The 21,442-nt window shown below is 22.1% G+C and overlaps 6 protein-coding genes across 6 annotated transcripts; 5 read left to right on the forward strand and 1 right to left on the reverse strand. All coding sequences in view use genetic code 6, as the record gives it.

Annotated features, from left to right (window-relative positions):
* Window positions 1–192: 192 nt before the first annotated feature.
* TTHERM_000854231 (hypothetical protein) lies at window positions 193–606 on the forward strand (the record flags this gene model as incomplete). Its single annotated transcript, XM_012797336.1, has 1 exon — window positions 193–606. The coding sequence occupies one exon, from the start codon at window positions 193–195 to the stop codon at window positions 604–606; it is 414 nt and encodes a 137-aa protein (XP_012652790.1).
* Window positions 607–1,005: 399 nt separating this feature from the next.
* TTHERM_00854240 (monoamine-oxidase A repressor R1 zinc-finger protein) lies at window positions 1,006–3,093 on the forward strand (the record flags this gene model as incomplete). Its single annotated transcript, XM_001014490.3, has 3 exons — window positions 1,006–1,087; window positions 1,138–1,374; window positions 1,454–3,093. 3 exons carry the CDS (start codon window positions 1,006–1,008, stop codon window positions 3,091–3,093), a joined length of 1,959 nt encoding a protein of 652 aa, XP_001014490.2.
* Window positions 3,094–4,937: 1,844 nt separating this feature from the next.
* TTHERM_00854250 (transmembrane protein) lies at window positions 4,938–7,009 on the forward strand (the record flags this gene model as incomplete). Its single annotated transcript, XM_001014491.2, has 6 exons — window positions 4,938–5,386; window positions 5,455–5,512; window positions 5,649–5,683; window positions 5,750–5,869; window positions 6,734–6,850; window positions 6,895–7,009. The coding sequence occupies 6 exons, from the start codon at window positions 4,938–4,940 to the stop codon at window positions 7,007–7,009; spliced, it is 894 nt and encodes a 297-aa protein (XP_001014491.2).
* Window positions 7,010–8,005: 996 nt separating this feature from the next.
* Window positions 8,006–13,716, forward strand: TTHERM_00854260 (hypothetical protein; the record flags this gene model as incomplete). Its single annotated transcript, XM_001014492.2, has 5 exons — window positions 8,006–10,953; window positions 11,736–12,246; window positions 12,400–12,921; window positions 13,010–13,240; window positions 13,321–13,716. The coding sequence occupies 5 exons, from the start codon at window positions 8,006–8,008 to the stop codon at window positions 13,714–13,716; spliced, it is 4,608 nt and encodes a 1,535-aa protein (XP_001014492.2).
* Window positions 13,717–14,482: 766 nt separating this feature from the next.
* TTHERM_00854270 (endo-1,4-beta-xylanase, putative) lies at window positions 14,483–17,886 on the reverse strand (the record flags this gene model as incomplete). Its single annotated transcript, XM_001014493.2, has 3 exons — window positions 14,483–17,091; window positions 17,152–17,604; window positions 17,658–17,886. 3 exons carry the CDS (start codon window positions 17,884–17,886, stop codon window positions 14,483–14,485), a joined length of 3,291 nt encoding a protein of 1,096 aa, XP_001014493.2.
* A 2,340-nt stretch (window positions 17,887–20,226) lies between these two features.
* Window positions 20,227–20,952, forward strand: TTHERM_00854280 (RNA 2'-phosphotransferase, Tpt1/KptA family protein; the record flags this gene model as incomplete). The annotated part of the gene is made up of 1 exon (XM_001014494.1): window positions 20,227–20,952. One exon carries the CDS (start codon window positions 20,227–20,229, stop codon window positions 20,950–20,952), a length of 726 nt encoding a protein of 241 aa, XP_001014494.1.
* Between the last annotated feature and the right edge of the window lie 490 nt (window positions 20,953–21,442).

Consider the following 21,442-nt stretch of genomic DNA (forward strand, 5'->3'; position numbering starts at 1 on the left):
GAAGTTATTGATTAATTTATTAATTAATTTTATTATTAATTTATCAAAAGGATTTTGAAATTTATTAAAATTTGAATGAAAAAATTAAAATAATAAAATAATTTAGCATTTATTTAAATTTAGTTTTCGAATAAAATAAGAAATAAAATGATTATTTTTTTAGAGGGATTTCAAATAATTATTTAAAAATGAATGAAGAAAATGAAATATAATTAAACGCAAAATTTATTTAGTAATAAATTAATTAATTTGATTGATTTGTCAAATTATTTGCAGAGAAAATCAAAATTTAAATTTAATTTGATAAAATAGAAAGAGAAGCTGGAGAACAGAGATAAAAAATAAATAAAAGGACACAAAAAAATAAAATAAGGAGTTAAAAGTAGAGTAAGTAGGTTACTTGAATAAGATACGGAGTTGTTAGTAGATAGATTTATTGGATTTAAATAAATAAATAAACAAATAATAAAAACAATAAAAGGATAGGTTTAAAGAGCAGCTTAAAGTATTAAAAAAAGGAAAAAAAAGTGGCTTTACTAAAAATATAGTTATTTCTTTGTTTGTTTTTCTTTCATATATAAAGAAACCATTAATAAGATTCATTGATTATTCAAAGCGAATATACAATAATTTATATGAAGGCAATTAAAATAGGCAAATAAATGAATTATATAAGCAATTATGTGAGCAAGCAAGAAAGAATGTTAGCTTTTTTGGGTTTAAATTTACTTTACTAATATATAGCAAATAATTTATTAAAAGAGCGGCAAAGACTAAGAAAAGAAGAAGAAAGAAAAAAGCAAAAAGAAGTTTAATACAAGCAAATTACCTTATATAATTATAATATATATATATTTATTTATTTAATTCTTAATTGTTTTGTATAGCAAATTATACTAGCTAGCTTGAAACCATAAATAAATAAATATTTTTATTAGACGCACAAGCATTCTTTTTATAAAGTTTAAAATTAACACACACATAAATTTAAATACTGCATTTATTATGAGTGATTCTGCCGTCGAGCAAATCAAGCCAGATGAATAGCTTAATCATATGTAGTTGAATGATCAGCCAACTGCTTCAGGTATTTGATTATTCTTTTAATAGCAGTTGATTAACTTTTTTCAATAAAAGAAAGCAACGAATAAGAATAAAATGGAGTTCATGAGGACTAATAGGAATAAAGTCTAAATAAATCTGTAGATGAATAGCATTAGTTAGTTAATGGACATAGTCACAATATTAATGGAGACAGTGAACATTTAGTTTCAAATGGCAATGAGTATTTAGGTAAAGGTAATATGAAGTAGATTGATGAAGCAAAAAACGGAATTGAAACCTAAAATGAAGCTAATGGTACAGGAGCAGAATGTAAATATTTATAGATTGTTTTAAAGATTTAGTTGTAATAAAATGTGGGATTAATTAAGTTTCTGCTTTTAAACAATAGAAAGTATTGAAGAGGATTAAGCAAATAGTCAGTAAAAGTAATAAGATGATTAAAAGGAAAATATAGATGAATAAGCTGAGTAGCAAGGTTAAGATGAGAAACAAGCAGATGATTAAGTTTAAAATATATAAGAAATAAATGAATAAAATGGAATTAATGAAGAAGTTAATAAAGATTAAAATAACAATCATATAGATGATAATGCCCAAGAGCATGCTGACATGATTGAAGAAATAGAAAAATAAAAAGAATAATTCAAGTAAATCGCACAAATGTAGGATGATGGAAATGATTAAATTGAACATGAATGTTGTCATGAAAATGGGATTCATAATGATTGTGAAAATAAAATGGAGGTAGAATAATAGGAAGGCTAAAAAAGCTAAGAAAATAATGTAATTGTTGAAGGTGAACAAGGCGAAAACAAAGAGTAAAATGAAAAAAGCGAAAATGATGCTAATAAAGAGGATGGATTAGAAGTATAAAATGAAAATAAGAAAGAAGAAAACGAAGATTAATAAGATTAAGGGAATAAAGAAGATGAATAAGAAAATTAAACTGATAAACAAGATAATAAAAATAATGATGAAAATCAAGAGGAACTAGAAAAGCAAGATACCACTGAAAAGGTAGAATAAGAAGTTACTTAAAAGGAGGAAAAGAAGAAAAGAAAGAAAAATAAGAGGAAGAAAGAACTAGAGAAATAGCAAGAAGAAGAGGAAGCAAATAATGAGAATAAAGTAGAACAAGCAGCTGAAGAGGAAAATAATGAAAATAGCAATCATGCTAATAATGAAGAATTAGAAAATAAAGAAAAACCTAAGAAAAAAAAGTACAAAAGAAAGAATAAAAATAACGAAAAAGAAAAAGAAGAGAAAGATGAGGCAAAAGAAGATGCTGAAAAGGAAGATAAAGACGAAGACAAAGATAATGATAGGGAAGATAAAGATGCTGCTGAAAATGACAAAGAAGATAAAGACGAGGAAGGTTAAAATGATGAAGATTAAGAAGAAGATGCAAATGCAACTACAAAAGAAGAAAAGAAGAAAAAAAAGAAAAAAGAAAAACAAGTAGGAAAAGACTACCGTTTCTCTAAATTGGCTAACTGCCACATGTGTAAAAGAAAGAATAAATATGTTTACGGTTGTTATAAAAACTGGATTCCTACTTCTTGTAATAAATTTTTCTGTATTGACTGCTTGATGAATGGATTAAAAGAAAACATTCTCTTGATTGTCCAGAAAGAAGAAACTTGGAAGTGCCCTTATAAAAAAAATACCTGTTTGTGCAGACACTGTTTGAACAAAAAAGAAGATTTTTAAATCCCTCTAATTGAAGACGACAATGAAATTCCAAAACTTTTCGGAGAAGCACCATCTAAAAAGCACAAAAAGAACGAAGAAGATGTCTATCAAACAAGACTCAACATGAAAAATAAAATGAAAAAGCTAATTGATTTTAATGGCCAACTTATATAAAAAATGAATAAATTGTAAAGTTAACTTACAAAAGAAGAAAGTGTTTTCTATAATAGACTTATTCACGACAACTTAATTGTACTCGAAAACCTCGCAAGCAAACTTGCTGACAAAGATAAAATTAAAGAAGAAGAAAACCAAGGCAAGTTCCATTACTATTGATGATATTATTAACGCTAAATTGATTTGCTAAAGCAACTCAACTCAAAATAAAGCCCTAAACTTTCAATAAAACAATATGCAAGTTAAGGCAAAAATAAATTATAAAAATTTTGAATAACTTTATAAATAATTTTTCTTCTATTTAATTTTTCTATTATTTATGCAAAATTAATAAATGAATGAATGAATGAAATTCAAACCACATATACATGCATATAAACAATCATACACATTTACACGCTAGACAGATAGATAGATTGGTTGATCGATTCATACATACATAGATAGTTAATTAACTAATAAAAAATAAATTTAATAATATAAATATCTCAAATTCAAAGATAAAAGTAAGTAATATTATTATTAAAAAATATAAATAAATAGAATAACAACAAATAAATCTATGTTTTTAATTGTTTAGTTTACTAAATAATAATTAATTTATAGCTAACTAACTCTCAATCTTTAAATCGAATTTATTCTTATGAACTTTTAAAAATTTATTTTAAATTTTCTCGTTTACTTTTTTAGCTTAAATTTTAATTTTTTTAATAATTTTCAATTTATTTTAGTTTAATTTAAATATTTTTACTTATAAAACTTTCTTTCAAATATTTTTGAATTATATTTATTTGCTAGATTTTATAAATAGAATTATCTATTAATTATTAGTCTTTTTGTTATATAAAACTAGTACTAACCAACTATCTCAAATAATATAAATGTATCAAATTTAAAGAGTTAAATATACAAAAGACGAATTATTTAATTTAATAACAGTTCTATTTTTCAAAAAATAAAAGAACGAAGGAAAGAAAGTGGAATAAATATAAATTTAGATTTCATAAACATATTTATCTGTTATTTAGGTTTCTTTGTCTATTTAAATTAATAAGACAATTAACTATTAAAAATAATAAATATAAAAAGCAAAATATTTGTTTGATTACATAAAAACTTTATTTATCAAAAAGCAATTGGTTAAAATAAGATTATTTTTTAATAATTTACTTTAATTGATAATATATTAATAAATAATTAATTATTTGCCATATATATTAAATTTTAATAAACATTTATAGAATAATAAATAAATACAATCTAAAATATTATATATTTTACCATTAGTTATTAATTTAAGCAATTAGAAAACAGGGTTGTATTTAAATAAATTTAATTGAATCTAACATAGTTAAATTATTGATGTAACATTAAAAATTTAGTTTGAATTGACAATTTTGGTAAATGACCCTCTTTTAATATTTTGTTTTTTATATCTTAATTTAAATATTTATCTAAAATTAGAGAAATAAATGGATTTATAAGTAGTAAAGTTATCCTTTGTAAAAGCTTTTTTAAAATTAAATTAAACATACTTTTGCAAATAATTATTCATTAATTTTAAATCTATTTGGTAGATTAGAATATATTTTTTAGTGTTAAAAGTATATTCAAAGCTAAAAATAATAAAAATTAAGGAGCTAATTACATATTTAACAAATTATTTTATTAGTATTTATTAATTAATTAATTATTAGTTTTTTTGTCTTCATTTTATATAAATTCTAACTAAAATAAATTGTGAAAATTAAAGGTAATTTTCTAAGAATGACTATTTAAATCAAAAAAAGAAATTAAAATAAAGTAGATTAGATTAGATATATATTAATAATGATTCTAATTCAAGAAATATATATATATTTTTACATGTCATGCATAAATAAATATAAAAGAAAATAATAATTACTAAAGAAATTAATCATTGCCTTTAATATCAATAAATAATTCAAGCAATCACACTATTAGTTAATTAATTAATTCAAGTGAAGAGTATAAAATAACTAATGAAGCACAAAGAACAACTAAAAGTAGATGACGACAATAACTAACTAAAAAGAGACTAAGTTAAATAATTAAAAGAGGAAATAACTGATACCGATAGGAGTTTGAATGCGATTTCCAAAATAACAAATTAAAATAAGTTGAATACTGTAAGCTCTTCTCACTCAATAGATGATAATCATCAAATAAATAATCCAAGTTGCATTTAATCTGATGCAACGACAAGAAAAAATGATTTTTCATTTTGTCATTAATAAAAATCAAGCGAATTTATCCCAAAATATGCTTTTGGTAGGCCAAAACCTTCTTTAAAAGAGAGTTTAAACGAGAGACCATCTACAATTTAAATGAATAATCAGTAAAATTAGAAGAAGATTTTCTTCAAAATTAGTTGGGCACCAATTAATTAATGCTTTTGTTGCTGCTTAATAGGACATGTAGGGATATCTAAGTAATCATTAATAAAAAAGCATATATATTCGAAAGTGAAAAATTAAATTATTTTATTTGCAATATTAGTTCTCAGGGCGTAGTTTATGATTTCAAAAACCATTTCTTCATCGGGGCTGATATAGGAGTAAGCTCACTTTTAAAAATTAACAGCACCTTTATAAATATTAGCAAATAATTAAGAGGAACTCATTCATTCATTCATTTAATCAATATTTCTAAAAAATCTATATATCTAATTTATTTTCCATATTAAAATATAGGATGAAGAATTAAGACTTTTTGGTAGGCCAACAAAGTAAAATGAGATAATTTAATAAATAAAAGCCTTTTGTTTGTTAATTATAATATTAATAATATTTAGAGATTTGTTTTTGGAGCTGGACAACGAAGAACAGGCAGCAAGACTGCAAGAAGTTTTGAAAAATAAGTAAGTGATGTACACAACAAAAGAAGCTGTAGTTGGCAGATATAAATTTTTAAGGTAAAATAATAAATTTGAAAAAAATATTTTAATTTAAATTTAACTTGAAAGAATATTTTAAAAAGCAATCAATTCATTTAGATTTAATTTGTTATAAACAAATTTATAATAAATTATCATTCAAATAAAAGATAATAATTAATTAATTCAAAAATTCAACTCAAGTAGAATTAAATAAAAGATAATTAAACTTTATTTTTTCAACAAATAAGTGTAAAAATAAATATAATGATTGAAATTATTAAATAAAAATAAAACCTTTTAATTATATATATTATATCCCATGCAAAATAATTTAGTAAATGCTTCAGCTGAGTAATTTTCAGGCAAATAATTTTTATTTAAACAATTTTAATAAATTGATCATTTATTTTTGGAGTAAATTATATTTTCAGACAAATTAAAAAAACTTCAAAAATTGAAAGAAATTCTGATTATCATAGTTGCTTCAAAATAAATGTAAACCTATAAATTTAATTTATTCAAAACTTAAATGATAAAATAGTTAAGCACTTATATTTATAAGCAAATTAAATAATAATTAAAATTCATATGAAACTTACTACGATTAAGTGTTATTTATACCTATTGAGATAGCTTATCTTTACATCATATAACTAATAAAATCTAATTTAACACTTAATTTTTTCAGTACAAACTAATGTAAACAAAAATAATCAATGAAGGAAAGCAAATTTTAAGTTAAACAATCAAATTGTAAATATAACAAAGAAATTCTAATAATTTAGTTGCAGCTTTACATATAATTTAGGTTTAGTATGTGTCTGTTCTTAACCTTTTTTTAAAAATTATTTAGAAGATAAAATTAAATCATTTAAAAATAAGTTTTTTAAAATTTGTTAGAAATAATTGTCATCATTTTGTGGCAGACGTGTTGAATACTTTCAGATATAAAAACAAATCAGACTACACTGCTTTATGGGTTTGGAAATAAACTTTTTTTCATGCAAAATATAGAAAGTAAATTTATTTTTATTTTATTTATATTTAAATAAATTAATTAGTTTAAAGGGATGTCTAAAGACATATTCTACTCCTTTGGTGTTGATTTTATTAGGAATTCTTTTTCTCGTCTTTTTTTTGATAGATCACTTTCTAGAATTGGGTTTATTATTTTGAAAGGCTCTATTTTTTTCTAAAGAGTTAATTATAACAATTTCCTCCACACAAATTTTCAAAACTAAATGAATAATAAATACCCTGTTTAAAGTTATAATCTAACTAAATATCAAACCAATTTATTTATTAACTCATTAAAAATAATTTCATACAAAAATAAATATGTCAGCTAATCTGACAACTAGCAAAATCATTACTTAATTAATAATTAAATTTATAAAAAAATATATTTAACTACTTTATTAAATAAAATAATTAATTAAAAACTAAATTTATATATATTAATGCAGCCAGTGTCTTAATTTTTCTATTTGTATTCTTTATTCTTCTCTGTTTATATTGTAAATAGAATATTTACTCTTATTCTTTGTCAATTTAAAAATATCCTTTTGTCTATTTTACTAATTGAATGTTATCATGCATTAATTTGTACGTAAAGATTAACTATGTTTGAATTTATATGAAAATTTAATTGCTTTTTATGATTAATTTTAATGTAAAGATTTGCTTTGGTTTAAATTTATGTAAAAATTTAAATCAATGGTATTTTTTAAGTGCGAATTTGAATCTGTGCTGTAAAAGTAATAGAAAAAAATCAAGCAAATACACATTAGAAAATAAATAAATGAATTGAGATCAAATATCAAAGAAAAATTCGATTTAATCCAAAAACAAACATAAATAAAAGTAGAAAGATCAATGAATTGAGTTAATAAATAAATGAGATTGATTGATTCAGTCACTTATTCAGAGATATTATTAACTTTTGGATATTTAAAATAACGAAAAGTAAAAAATATTGCTTGATAAATTGGTAAGACCAGTTAATAAACCAGCTAGCTAATTTATTTGTTAATCTGCGAAAAGATGTTTTTGAGCAGATTTCGATATAATATTTGAAAACATTTGGAATTAATTAATAAATTAATAAACTAATTATTTAAAAGTATTAAGATTGATTGAGTAAATTGCTATTGATTTTAATTAATAAAAAGAATGAAGACAAAAAATGACTAATAATTAGCTTAACAAAAAATAGGCAAATTTTAGAATAAGCTCAACTACGAAGTAGACTTAAACTCCTTTAAAGCAAATTAAGATTTTGTAGCCTATTAGAATAGCTATTCAGACAGGAATTTTAGCAAGCAATTTCAAACTATTTCTTTTAATCACGTGAATAATTCGCCACAATAATCTCCCAAGCTATCCTTATTAGCATCTCCTGTTAATCAGAAGAGTGTCCATAAGAAATCGATGTCTCATACCAATCTAGCGAGAAATTAGAATCTTCTACCAAATATTAGAAATTTATCTAATTCAACTAAGAACGCAGATGGAAATAGCTAGCCTAGGTATTTTAATAATCGCAAAGAAGTGATTTCATTTAGAGACAAAGTATCTAGAAGCACTTTTATATCTAGATATTCGCAATATGATTCCAATAAATATTAGTCATTAATAGAATATAATTTAATTGAAAGCTAAAAAGGATCTCAAAACACTTTCTATAAAATTTAAAATGAAATTCCAGGAAGACATGATGCAATCTTTCAAAATGATTAAATAACTCACAATATTTAACAATCAGATTAAAACTAATTTCTTACTGAATAAGTGCAGCAACATAAAGGCAGTAAAAAGATGTCTTTTTCTATGAGCCAAGTCTAGCATGAATAGAAGAAACCTCATTCTCTTGATAGCAGTCAAACTCAAAACAAAATAAATGAAAATTAAAGTTAAGATTTGCATAAATATAAAAAGATGGATGAGATGAGAGATTAACTGGATTTCAATTTGTATTGTAAGCTCAAAATCTAAGAAGTTAAGTAAACAAACGCTTAGCAAGATAATAACTTTTCAAGTAAAAAACAAAATAAGTTCAACAATACAATCAACACCTGTTTGAACAGCACAAATCAAAGTGATTAAAACATCAACCAAAAGCTGCTTTCCAACAACAAACAAAATGCTCAAGAAAGCAATTAAAATATTCTACTTGAAATTCCTTACCTTCAAAAGAAAATGGTTGAAACTATTTATTTGCAGAAGCAAGCAAAATAAATATTCGAGAAGAATTCTCAAAATAGAATTTCATAAATGCTTGATCTTCCTTATTACAAATGGAAAAGAGATGGTAAGGACAATACAGAGCAGTATTAATAATAATCTAAATCCATAATAAACACTGATGGCTCAAAGAATTAGAAAAATGTTAATAATCACTTAATTAATAAGCCACACAATTCATTAGAACAAAGCTAAATAACAATCAATATTAGCACCACTAATTAAATTCATACAGAAAATAATTAAATTCTTTCTTCATAATTATAAGACAACAATAATATCTATCAAATCAAAACAGATTAATAGTAGCAATAACTAACCTTTCCGCAATTCAAAGTCAAAATGCAAGGTCCTTAATTACAATAATAATAACAATAACAATAATAAAAGCAAATCTAAAGAAGAGACAAAAACCAAACAAGTTAAGTGTCAAAAATTCACAGAGTTTAAGATGGATATATAAAAATTGACTAATCATCTCTGAATGACATCAATAAGTCAATAAGTAATTAGAGCGATTACTTCAATGGTTTGAACATTCTTTAACTGAATTAACAGCACTAAAGTTAAAATAATATTGATTAAAATAACAGTATTAATAATTATAATGATAATAATACTACCACTAAATCTAATAATAGCAAATCAGAATAAGGATAAATTAAACCGATTAGAAGAGCTTCTGAGCATGTTTTTAATATTGATAATTTCTAAATTTAGCAACAAATGCTCTCACCAATCTCTTTGTAAAATTCTCCCTCATATGATTCAAAATTAATTAATTTTTCTTCATCTCCTTAAGTAAAAACTTCATTTTCTTTAAACAAATGCGATAATAATAATAAGAATACTCAAATTACTCCATAGAAAAAATTATTTTAAAATGATTCCAATAGTAAAAATATTTAATCTGAATTAAATGTGCTAGAAGAAGGAGTTTTAGAAAAGTCTTCATATTTTTAAAACAGTTAATTGAATTAAACAAACAATAATAATTCAAGTAGAAATAAGCAATCGTTTTAAGTTTAAAATAACTTCGAATAAAATAATCAAAGATGGAAAGTTAAACCCCAACCGCATGAATTATACAAAAAATCTATTTAACAAATATAGGATTTAAAGAGAAAATCATCGATGGTACATGATTTCAAAAACAGTGAGGATTATGAATAAAACAGCGATATCGATACTGAAAAAAAAAACGAAGTGAGCTCATCAAATTCTCTGGATATTTCGATTTAAAAAAATTAACTTTAATCATCAGAAAAGAAAAAGAAATCTATTTAAAGAAGAAATAGCTAAAATATAATTGGAAGAAGTATCTCATAAGTAATAATTCCATCAAACGAAAAGAATTAAGATGACAAAATCATTTACAGAGACTAGAAAAACCCTCTTTAAAACTAAGGAGAGGCCTTTGTTAACAAAGAATTTATTAATGATCCCCTCTTTAAAGATTTTTCTGACACTGAATAAGCAAGAAAACTTAAAAAATAACAAACTTTCAACTACTCCCTAAAAAAGCAGTCTTTTTTATTACAACTCGGGAGCCAATAAATGTCAAAATAGTAAATCCAGCAAAGTTACATCGAATAATAATAAACCAATGTTTTTAACTAAGTTGGCAATTCAACGACCTCTAATAAAAAATAGGGCCATAGAAAAGTATCTTCAATGAATTTCATCCCACTAGATAATAAATTATCCAGCTCTATCACATAAATTGGTAGCAATCCAAATATTATAATCCCAGATATTACCAGCAAATCCACTTCGTATAACTCCATTAATTACAATACCCAAAATCCAAATAGAAAATCTAGCCTTATTAAAATTTTACCTGCAGTTGAAGACACTCAAATCAGAGCTATTTAATCGTAATTTTTATTTCAATTAAAACAAATTTTTTAAAAATTTTGATAAATCATTTTGATAATTTAATAAATAAAAAATAAAATTTTTTTTGAATTTAACTTTAAATTTAATTTCTTTGAATATATGTGCTAATATAAAAATAGAGATTTTTTTATATGTTATGCTTTAAACTACATAGAAATTTTAAACAAATAAGTAGAGCCATGTAGCTTCTAAAATAATAAAAAGAAAAACTTCCCAGAAAATAAATTTATTTTTGAGTTAAAGCATTGGACTTAATTAACATCATATCAGTTCAATTAATTTAATAAATATTTTGTAACAGATATTTTTTTATTTACCTTCTTGCTTAATTCTTCTCCTCTTCATTAAGTTTGCTATTTTTTGTCTAATTTGGAGGATAAAATTGATGATTATAAAATTTAAAAGGTTCATTTTCATAAAATCTAAAAAATATTTCATTACATTTTTTTATGAATTTTTAATCATTCATAATCTCTATTTAATATAAAAATATAAATCCTTTTATTGAAAATTATTATAATCATATCAGTCATAACTTCCCATCTTCTTTAAGTTTACTATTTTTGTTTTACTTGAGAGATTTAATTGATGATTATAAAATTTAAATGAAATATTTTTATTTAAAATTAAAAGGTTAATTTATTTTTAAAAAGCTTTAAAATATGTCATAAAATTCATAGAATTTTATTAAAGAATATTCTTAAAAATGAGTTTAATTTTTAAATATTTTTATGTTTAATTTAATTAAAATTAAATAAAGGGAAAGAAAAATACAAATTTAGTAGTAAAGAGACTAATAGCTAGAATAAATTTACTAAGCCAGGAGAAATAGAGAAAAGAGATTTAGTTTAAAGCAACTTCCTGACTATCAGCATGGAGACCAAAATTATAAGATAGAGGTTGTTTAGATGAGTTAAATATAGGAAAATGATGATGAGATGAATTCGCCTTAACCTAAATACCTCAACGAGAGAAAGAGAAATTAAACTATTTTTGTTCCTTAGCTAAAATCTATTGATAATATTGGAGATTAATTATCATAAAATATAGAACAAAGAAGCTCTCCTACAAAAAAGAAAAACATTAGTGACAAACTCTTGGATAAACACTTAAATTGTATTAAATAAGATTTAACAAATTTACTCAGCCATACTTTAAAAATGAGTGATATCAAAGAAGAAATTAACTAATATGTTAACAACTGCATAGTTTTACTTTAACACGCTACAGCATAAATAATCTCATCAGTAAATAAAAATAAATATTTTATGGTAAATTACTTCTCATTAAAATTAATAATATAATTAATTCATTCTTTCATTCATTCGTTTGTTTATATTTTTCTTTTAAAATTTAGTTTTCATAAAAATTCAAATTAATTCATTCATACATTTGTTAATTAATATTTTTCTTTTATAATTTAGTTTTCAGAAGAGCAACTAAAATTGGTTGGAGAATTTTTTAGAGATAAACTATTCGAATATGGATTTGATCTTCAAGAAGTCTTGTTTTTCCATAAAAAATATAACTTTTTGATCTCATAAATATTTAGAAAAAGTCTTTTAGACTAAATAGAAAACTCAAATCCACTAAATTAGCTCATTGATGAAACTATTTCTAAGCTATCAGACAAAATAATTTTCCTTAAAAAATTTGAATTAGAAGATTTAGATAATTTAAGGAATGCTATTATGGCTATGCTCAGTGATAGCAAAGATATTTTACTTTACTACTTAGATATTTATAAAGATCTAATCAAAATACAACCTCTTGATTTTTCAATGTTAAAAATGACTCTTTATGATATCCTTAAATAAAAGCACTATTCTGACGATGTAGTTTTCTCAGTCATTGAGAAAGTAGAGAAAGTCAGAAACTATCTTTTCCCATAATACTAATTTTCTGACTCCAACTTCAGAAAAAACATTACAAGTCTCTTTTACTATGTAAATACAATTAATATTTATTTAATATATAATATAATTTTAAGAAAATCTTTTTTAATTCAATTATATTTTCTTTAATTATTATCAGGACAAAACAATTGGAGGATACTTCTTAGACCCTTCTTTGTAAACAATTCAAGAATTTATTCACTCTCTTTGGAACTGCTTGCATGGACTAAATACTTTTGAGAAATTTGCTGAATAGCTAAAGAATTTTCTTAAAATAGAACCTAATGTAAAATTTATCGAAATACTGTACGACTTCATCATTGAATACATTCAAAAAACCTTAAATGAAGATTAGATGGATGACTTAATTGTAATTTAAATTATTAAAATTATTAATTCATTAAATAAAAATAAATAAATAAATAATCTTTTTTATTAATAAATAAATAGTTCAAATTTTTCAAATTGAAGCAAATTATTAATTCGCAGCAACTTATACCTACAATAGCCTAAATAGATATTAATTAGTTAATAGAAACAATCAAAGAAATTACTCTCATAAAATCTATCAGCAAATAAATTCCAGTCGACTTAAAAGAAGCTAAAATATTTGACTACAGATTTTTATAAACTTTTATTGAATTTGTAATTGGAACTAACAAAGAAGTCATTTCAGTTTATGAAATAAAACTAATTAAAGTTGCTATGAACACTGACTTAGATACAGTCAATTTCTAGTTTGAAATTCTAAAATAGGCATTAAATACTCTCAATCTTGAGTTAAGATTTGTCGATGACATTACTTTTCTTTACAATCTCCTTCTTATCAAATAACTTTCTAAATGATAACTAACTAAATAAATAAATAAATAATATAATAATCATAATTAAAATATTTACTAAATAAATAAATAAATAACTAACTAACTAATTAACTCAAAAAAATTTTCCAAATAAATAACTTATGAAAATATTAATAAAACAATAAATTTTTATTTAAAAATTTTTTTCTATATTAAATAAATAACTGTTAATCAAAATATAAAATAAATTGTGTAGATAAATTCAGAGTCTTTTAAGAGTTAAATAAAAACTAAAAGAAATATTTAAAAGCTGTTTATATTTAAAAATATATTTTTCTTGGTCTTTAAACCATTATTTTATGTATTTATGTATGTTTATAATTATAAAGATATCAATTTATTTATTATATTTATTTAATTAAATTTCTGAAATTGTATCCAAATTTTTATATTAATTAGATAATAGATTCAAGGTAGTTTCTCATTTTTAATATTATTAGAATGGGATAAAGACTATATTTATTACAAATTTATTTATTTATTTATTTATTTATTTATTTATTTATATTTGAATGCTCTGAGGAAGATTTGAGGTATTTAATATTACAAAACATAATAAAAAGCATTAATTAATAAATAAATGAATGATTTTTTATTTATAAAATGAAATAAAATTTTAATATAAAAACAAAAAATTGAAAACATAAAATAAAAAACATAAAAATAATAAAGATTTAATTTACTTTTAATTAACTAAAATTAACTTATAATAAATAAAATATTAGCTTTTTTTATAGATTTATTTATGATCAAATATTTTTATTTGTAATGAAATTTTAAAAGAAATCAACAACAGAATTAAACCTTTCAGATAGAGATTTGCTTTATTGCTGTTATTATGGATACAAATCTATTGTCTTTTTTTATTCGCAGTTAGTATTTTTATCTAATAAAATTTTATACTAATCTTCTAATTTTTTGAAAATCTATTAATGTTTTTCAAAGCTATTTTCTTTTACTTTTTTCAAATTTTCTTTTTCAAAAATTTAAACATTTTTATCAACAACTTCAGAAAACAACCTTTTTTTATTAATTGGTTCTTCCTATGGTTTTTCTTGATCTAATTCTGAAGTTCTAATTTAATTTTATTCTATTAATTTATTTTCTTGTTCATCTTGAATTGGTTCTTAGATCTCTTAAGCTTTGTCTATATTTTAATTTGATTGACTTTTCTAATTATCTTATTCCAAGTTAGTATTTTCAATAACTTTATTTTCATTTTATTTCTCCTTTTATTCACTTTGATTACAATTTAACTAATTTTATTTTTCTACTGAATTCACTTTTTCAACTTTTTCTTAAAACTTTTCCTCTAATTTAAGAATTTTTTTGTTTTATGCATTTTCTTATGGTTTTAAGTCTTCTACAATTTAATTATCTAATTTTTTATCCTCTGATTTTTCTACCTTAGAATTTTATGCAGATACTTGATTTAGAGTATTAACTTTGCTTTCTTATAATTTCCTATTTTCATTCTAGGACTAATTTAAATTATTATCTTATTTAGTAATTTTTAACTATTAACTATTATCTTACAAGGTTATCTATGGGATTTATTTTGTTTTAATTTCACTCTGTTTAGAAGTATTATTTGTGACTTATCCATTTTATTCAACTTAGTTTTATTTTTTAATGTCTGCTATTTTAATCTAAGGTAATTATTTGGTTTCAGATTAGTTTTTTTTATCAGTTTAAACTTTAGTGCTTTCATTTACATTGCTTGAGTTTTTTCTTTCAGATTTTGAATCTGTAGAGTAATTTTAATTAGCTTTTTTCATCTAATTTTCCTTGATTAGTTTATTTTCAATTTTAACTTCATCAGCTTTTTCTATTGGAGAGCATATTTCTCCTTCTTCAAGTTCCATTTTTGACTCAAGCTATTCATTTAATGCGCTTTTTTACTAAATTTATTGTTACTATTTTTATTTGTTATCTTCTTTAATCTCATTTTTTCTTTAATCTTGAACATTGTTAATCTATTTACTTAACTGATTTCTATTTGCAATTAACATATTACTATTTTGAATAGGCAAATTTATTTTTGGTTAATTTTAATTTTAAGCTTACTTTTAATCTGTTTAAATATTTGTTAATGTTTCTTGACCTTATTTGATCTATTAAACTTTTAACAAATTATTTTGTTCAATTTATTTTAAATTTTACTCTTAAGGTTTTTCCTATCTATTTATTTATCCTGTCTACAAATTAGTTGTTTTATTTTCAGCTGTTGTTGCTTTCTAAGTTCCTGATTCAATATTTTACTATTATTAATTTTGCTTTTCTTAAGCATTAACTTAATTTTTTTACTATTACGATATGTTGGTTTACTATTATTATTGTAGCTTTTTTTAATGGATGTTTGTATATGTGGTATCTTATTTTTTAATAGGGCTTTTTGAAGTAGATCTCCTTGCTTATTCTTAAGTTTTATTGAATTAACTTGAATTTTATTATTTCAACTCAATAGGTCTTAACTGCTTTTAAGAGTCTGTATTATTTTAGTTATTTTACTCCATCTTTTAGGTTGATTGTAATGAATTTTACCTTTAAAACAACTTTTCTTGCTAATTTGAATTGAGATTGTCCTGCTGTTATTATTATTATTGCTATTGTTATTGCTATTATTATTATTTAGGTATATTTACTGCTTGTTATAATGATTATTAATTTGTTTATTATCCTAGTTTAGGGACATTTCTGACTAAGTTATTTGTATTTTACTTTTCATTTGAGTTTTATGATTAAGTATTTTGTTATTAATTATTTTGCTTAGCAACTTAGTTTAGTCCCAAACTAGGTCTTTAGGAATTGCTGTTTTGATTTTGCTGCTATTAATTTTGCTATGCTTTATTCATATTTAAATTAAGTGAAGGAGTTTTTAAACTTGGGTTTTATTTATTATCCTAATTTTAATTGATTTTTTAATCATTTTAGATTGTTTGAGAATTCTTTACCAAATTTGGGTTGTTTGAGATGTTATTATTTGTATTTTGATTTGCAGGAGGAATCGTAGGTTTATTATTATTGAGGTTGTTATTTTGCTAAACTTCTTGACTTGGCTTAACAGAATTGTTTAAAAGTAAATTTTTGCCCAATGAAATAGAAGGTTTATTAATAATACTTGGTTATGATGAGGTTTTATTCAAATTATTAGCAGTTTACTAGTTTAATAAAGCAGTTTAATTATTTGTTTAATTTATATTTTGAAGTGGATTCTTTCTAACAAACAAATTCTAAGGCAAGGTAGAGTTATTTTATTAAACTTATTCTTATTGCTAGTTGTTTATTTTTTCTTAATTGCTTTATATTTGAATCTAGTTTTTGTTTTATTGGGATTGATTGTTGCTGTTGTTGTTACCTTTTTTTGATTTAAATTAATTTCAAATATATTTTTAATTTTAAAGAATTTAATATTTACTTTATAAGCTTGGTTTATTTTATACGACCTGAGTATTCTTAGGATCTTAGCTATTAGGTTTAGTACTTGGATTATTAAGATTTTAGTTATTCTATTGCTATTAATTAGCAGGCTTTTGTTGAGTTTAATTGTTTTAAGCTGTTATTAAAGATGGCTTACTTAAATTTAAATTTGGAATTTTTTTTTCTGCAGATTATGCAGTCTTATTTGTCTCAATTTCCATTTTTTCATTAGATTATCTTTAATTCATACTATTATTGTTTGTTGAAACTGAGTTTATTTTTTAAACTTAATTATTAGACTAAGTGTTAGAATTTAATTTAGCAATAACCTTTTGCTATTAATTTTAAGTTCCATTCTGTGTATTTTATTGCTGCTATTAATTCTAAGAAGCTGAATTCCTTTCCTGAATAATTTTTACACTGTTGCTTTGAGTGTTTGTTTGAATATTATCTAAATAATTAAAATAATTTACAATAAAGAAATAAATAAATATACAAATTTACTTGAATTAGGTTGAGAAACTCTATTCTTATTCTAATTTCTACTATCAATCTAGTTTAGAGATTGCATACTAGTAATCTTTTAGTTATTGTTGTTATTATTGCTGTTATTATTGCTATTATTATTGTTACTAATGTTGTTATTATTGCTATTGTTGTTATTTTAATTTGTGCTGCTACTTTTATTTTAACTGCTTGAACATTCTTGAGGCTGCTTTTATAAGTTTTCCATCGATTTTTGTTTTACTATGGTTGGCTTTTTAACAACTATTCTCTGAGGATCTGTGTTTGCTGATTTAATAGAATAAATAGTTTATTTTTATTTGACATTTAGAATATAAAATAGTTTATTTTATTATGATTTTTACATTAATTTGATTCTGTCTAGGAAATTTGTTAAGTCTACTGTTTTAAATTAAATAGCTAGTTAATTAAAAGTTTTTGTTAGGTAAATATTAAATAAATTACTTATGAGTTGCGAGAGCCACTATTAGTTATCTAAGGAGAAGATGAAGAAGCATTTACTGTTTTTAATCAAACAGATAAGGAAAATGTGAGACTTTAAATGGCTTATAAATCATACAAAGTAAGTAAGTAATTATTTAATGACTTAAGAGACTAGACTCTGAATGATTGATTGATTGATTAATTGATATTTTGAATTTTTTAATTATTTTGTTACTAAATTGCATTTGCTAAATTAGAAATTGAATGGTTTAATTGCTTGCAAATTTGCTATTATTTATTTCAATCAGTCAGTCAGATAGTCAGTATGCTCAATCAGTCAGTGATTAACGAATTATTTTTGCATTACTCTGTGTAAGGAGAGAAATAAGTTTTTGCATTTATTAATAAAACTACAAACATACAAATGATATTTCATTTACCTTGCTTGCTAATTTAACTTCCAATGTGGTGCTTAATCCTAAATTATAATTAATAAAATAATGATCAGATTTCGCTTTCAAGAATGGTTATCTTTATTTTTATTATACATCCTCTTTGTCCCTTCATTACTTCCTTTCCTTTGTGTACTACTCATTTTATTAATTTCTTCTATTAAAAATTTCAATTGTTTCTTTTATCCTTCTATTTTCCTATAAAAGCTTAAAAACTTTAATTTTAAGAATTATTTTTTAATGATAGCTCATATCTATTTATTTATTTATTTATCTATCTATCAATCTAACATTAAAAAACACAAAGAGTTAAAATCATCAAAAATTCAAATAATAATAAATTTTCACCGACACTTATTAGTATATTTAATACTATCAAAAATGTATATCTTAATCAATCTTATTTATTCATTCTAAATAAAATCCTTTTATAATTTCTATCTCATTTAACATTTATCCATCCTTTAACAATTTTAAAATTAATAAATCCATTTTTTCTTATTTTCCATGTTTTTTGAATTTTAAATTAGAAAAACGAAGCATTTTATTCTCCAATAATACAAAGATAATTCAAATATTTTAGAAATATTATTGAAGTTAATATTAAAATGTTTGTAAGAATATAAAATTGTACTCTTAAAAACAGTTTCTAAATCTTAAGAAAAATTCATTGCCAACTCAGATGATTTAAAATTTTTACCTATTATAATTTTCATCAAAAAATAATTTAATTTCTTGAATTCGAATAGCCAACTTTTTAAAAATTATAAATTTAATTTTTAGTTTGAACTAAGAGGAGGGAGGGGATTGAGTGAATTGCCACTTAATTTATTATACTTAATATCATTTTTCTAAAAAGTTAAAGGTAAAGTTATAATTTATTGCTTTATTTACATCTCTCATTAATTTTTATTAAAATTTTGTTTTCACTTTTAATTTGTTGTATTCCTAGTAATGTTTTTTTATTTCTTTCTAAAAATATGTTTGAGACAGACTTCATATTTTGAAAAATCTTGAACAAAAAAGTCTTCCGTTTGTGATAAAAAGCTTAAACAAATAAAAGTAAGTAAAATTTATATTAAATTTGTTTATTTTTTTAAAAATAGTGTAAAAAGTAAATTTAAATTAAATTAATTTATTTAGGTTTTCTAAAATTAAAAATAAAATAATTATCTTGTTATTCTTAAATCTAAAATTTATTTGTTTGAAAAATTGAATTATTTAAAAGTTTTTGTAAATAATTTTTAAATTCAATTAATGTTATTAATTATAAATAAAACATTTTTTAAAATAAAAGTCTAAAATTAATTAATAATGATTTTCAAATTTAATATTAATTTATTTTATAAATATTTTCAAAATTATAAAAGTTGTTTGTTTGTTTGTTTGTTTGTTTGTTTGTTTGTCTGTTTGTAGGTTTGTTATTTTTTTAAATTAATTAAAATTCTTATTGGATAGATTGTAAACTACTTTTTTTGATTTGGCAGAAGAATTATTATTTATAACACTGTCTATATTGAATGCACAAAAAGAGCTACTAGATACTTTAATATTTATTTTGATTTTTAGATAATAAAACCCAAATTAGGCACATATTAGAAAGATAATTAATTAATTAATAAATTATTTATTTTTAAAGAAAAGTTATTTTAGTAACAAATAAGATAGATAGTATGAAAAAGAGTTACGGAGGAAAGCGTAGAGATGACAATCCAGATGTTGGATTATCAAAGAAGCTTGCATGGCTTTTGAGACATGGCGCAGAAAAGGAAGGTCTCAATATGGGTTCTGATGGCTATGTTTTACTTTAAGAGATCATGTCCAGAAATGATTTCAGTACCATAACATTCGATAAAGTTAAAAGCGTGGTAGATAACAACGATAAGAAAAGATTTGAAATGATTTAAAAAGAACATAACGGAAAGATTGAGTGGTTTATTAGAGCTAGTTAGGGACATACCATATCTTCTATTAACGATGAAGAGTTATTGGACAAAATATCTTTAGATGTTGCATCTTCTCTTGGAATCGTTGTCCATGGAACATATAAATAATTCTGGGAACCTATATCTAAGGAAGGTTTAAAGACAATGCAAAGAAACCATATTCATTTTGCTATTGGATATCCTGGCGATAAGGAAGTTATTTCTGGAATGAGAAAAACTTGTGATGTATACATTGAAATAGATTTAGTTAAGGCTATTAACGATGGAATTGATTTCTTTATGTCAAAAAATAATGTAGTTCTAACTTCTGGTATCAATAAAGTTTTACCTCCCAAGTACTTCAAGGTAGTTAAAGATAGAAATGGAAAGATCTTATTTGCATAGCCTGAAAAATTAGTAGAATAAAAAGATGATAATAAAGAAGAAATAGAGGAACAAAAATAAAGCAACTGAGATTAGTTCAATAAACAAACGAACTTATATATATATTAATATTATTTATAAGCTAAATAAAGCTAAATATATTATCAAAAAATAATTAATAAATAAATAAATTATTTGTTTTTATAATAAAATATTATGCTTATATATTCTTATCATTTTAAAATATTAATTAATTACTTAAAAAACATTTTTTTATTCATTTATATTATCTTTTTGATTTTACATTTTAAACTTTTACCTTCAAAATTACTTACTTATTTTCTTAAAATTAAGTGTTTTTTTATTTATCATTTAATAAATTATATATATTTATCTATCAATTTTTAATTAGATTATTATTACAATATTTAATTATATTTTTTTATAAAAAATTAAAATTTATGAAATGTTTTTTATAATATTTTATACAAAATCTATTGCTGGCCTCTTTTCTAATATGTAATTTTTTATCGTATTAATTATTATTATTAATATTAGATATAAAAAAAAGTTACTTCAA

This window comes from Tetrahymena thermophila (assembly GCF_000189635.1).
Source record: "Tetrahymena thermophila SB210 genomic scaffold scf_8254663, whole genome shotgun sequence".
In the NCBI taxonomy this organism is placed as follows: Eukaryota; Ciliophora; class Oligohymenophorea; order Hymenostomatida; family Tetrahymenidae; genus Tetrahymena; species Tetrahymena thermophila.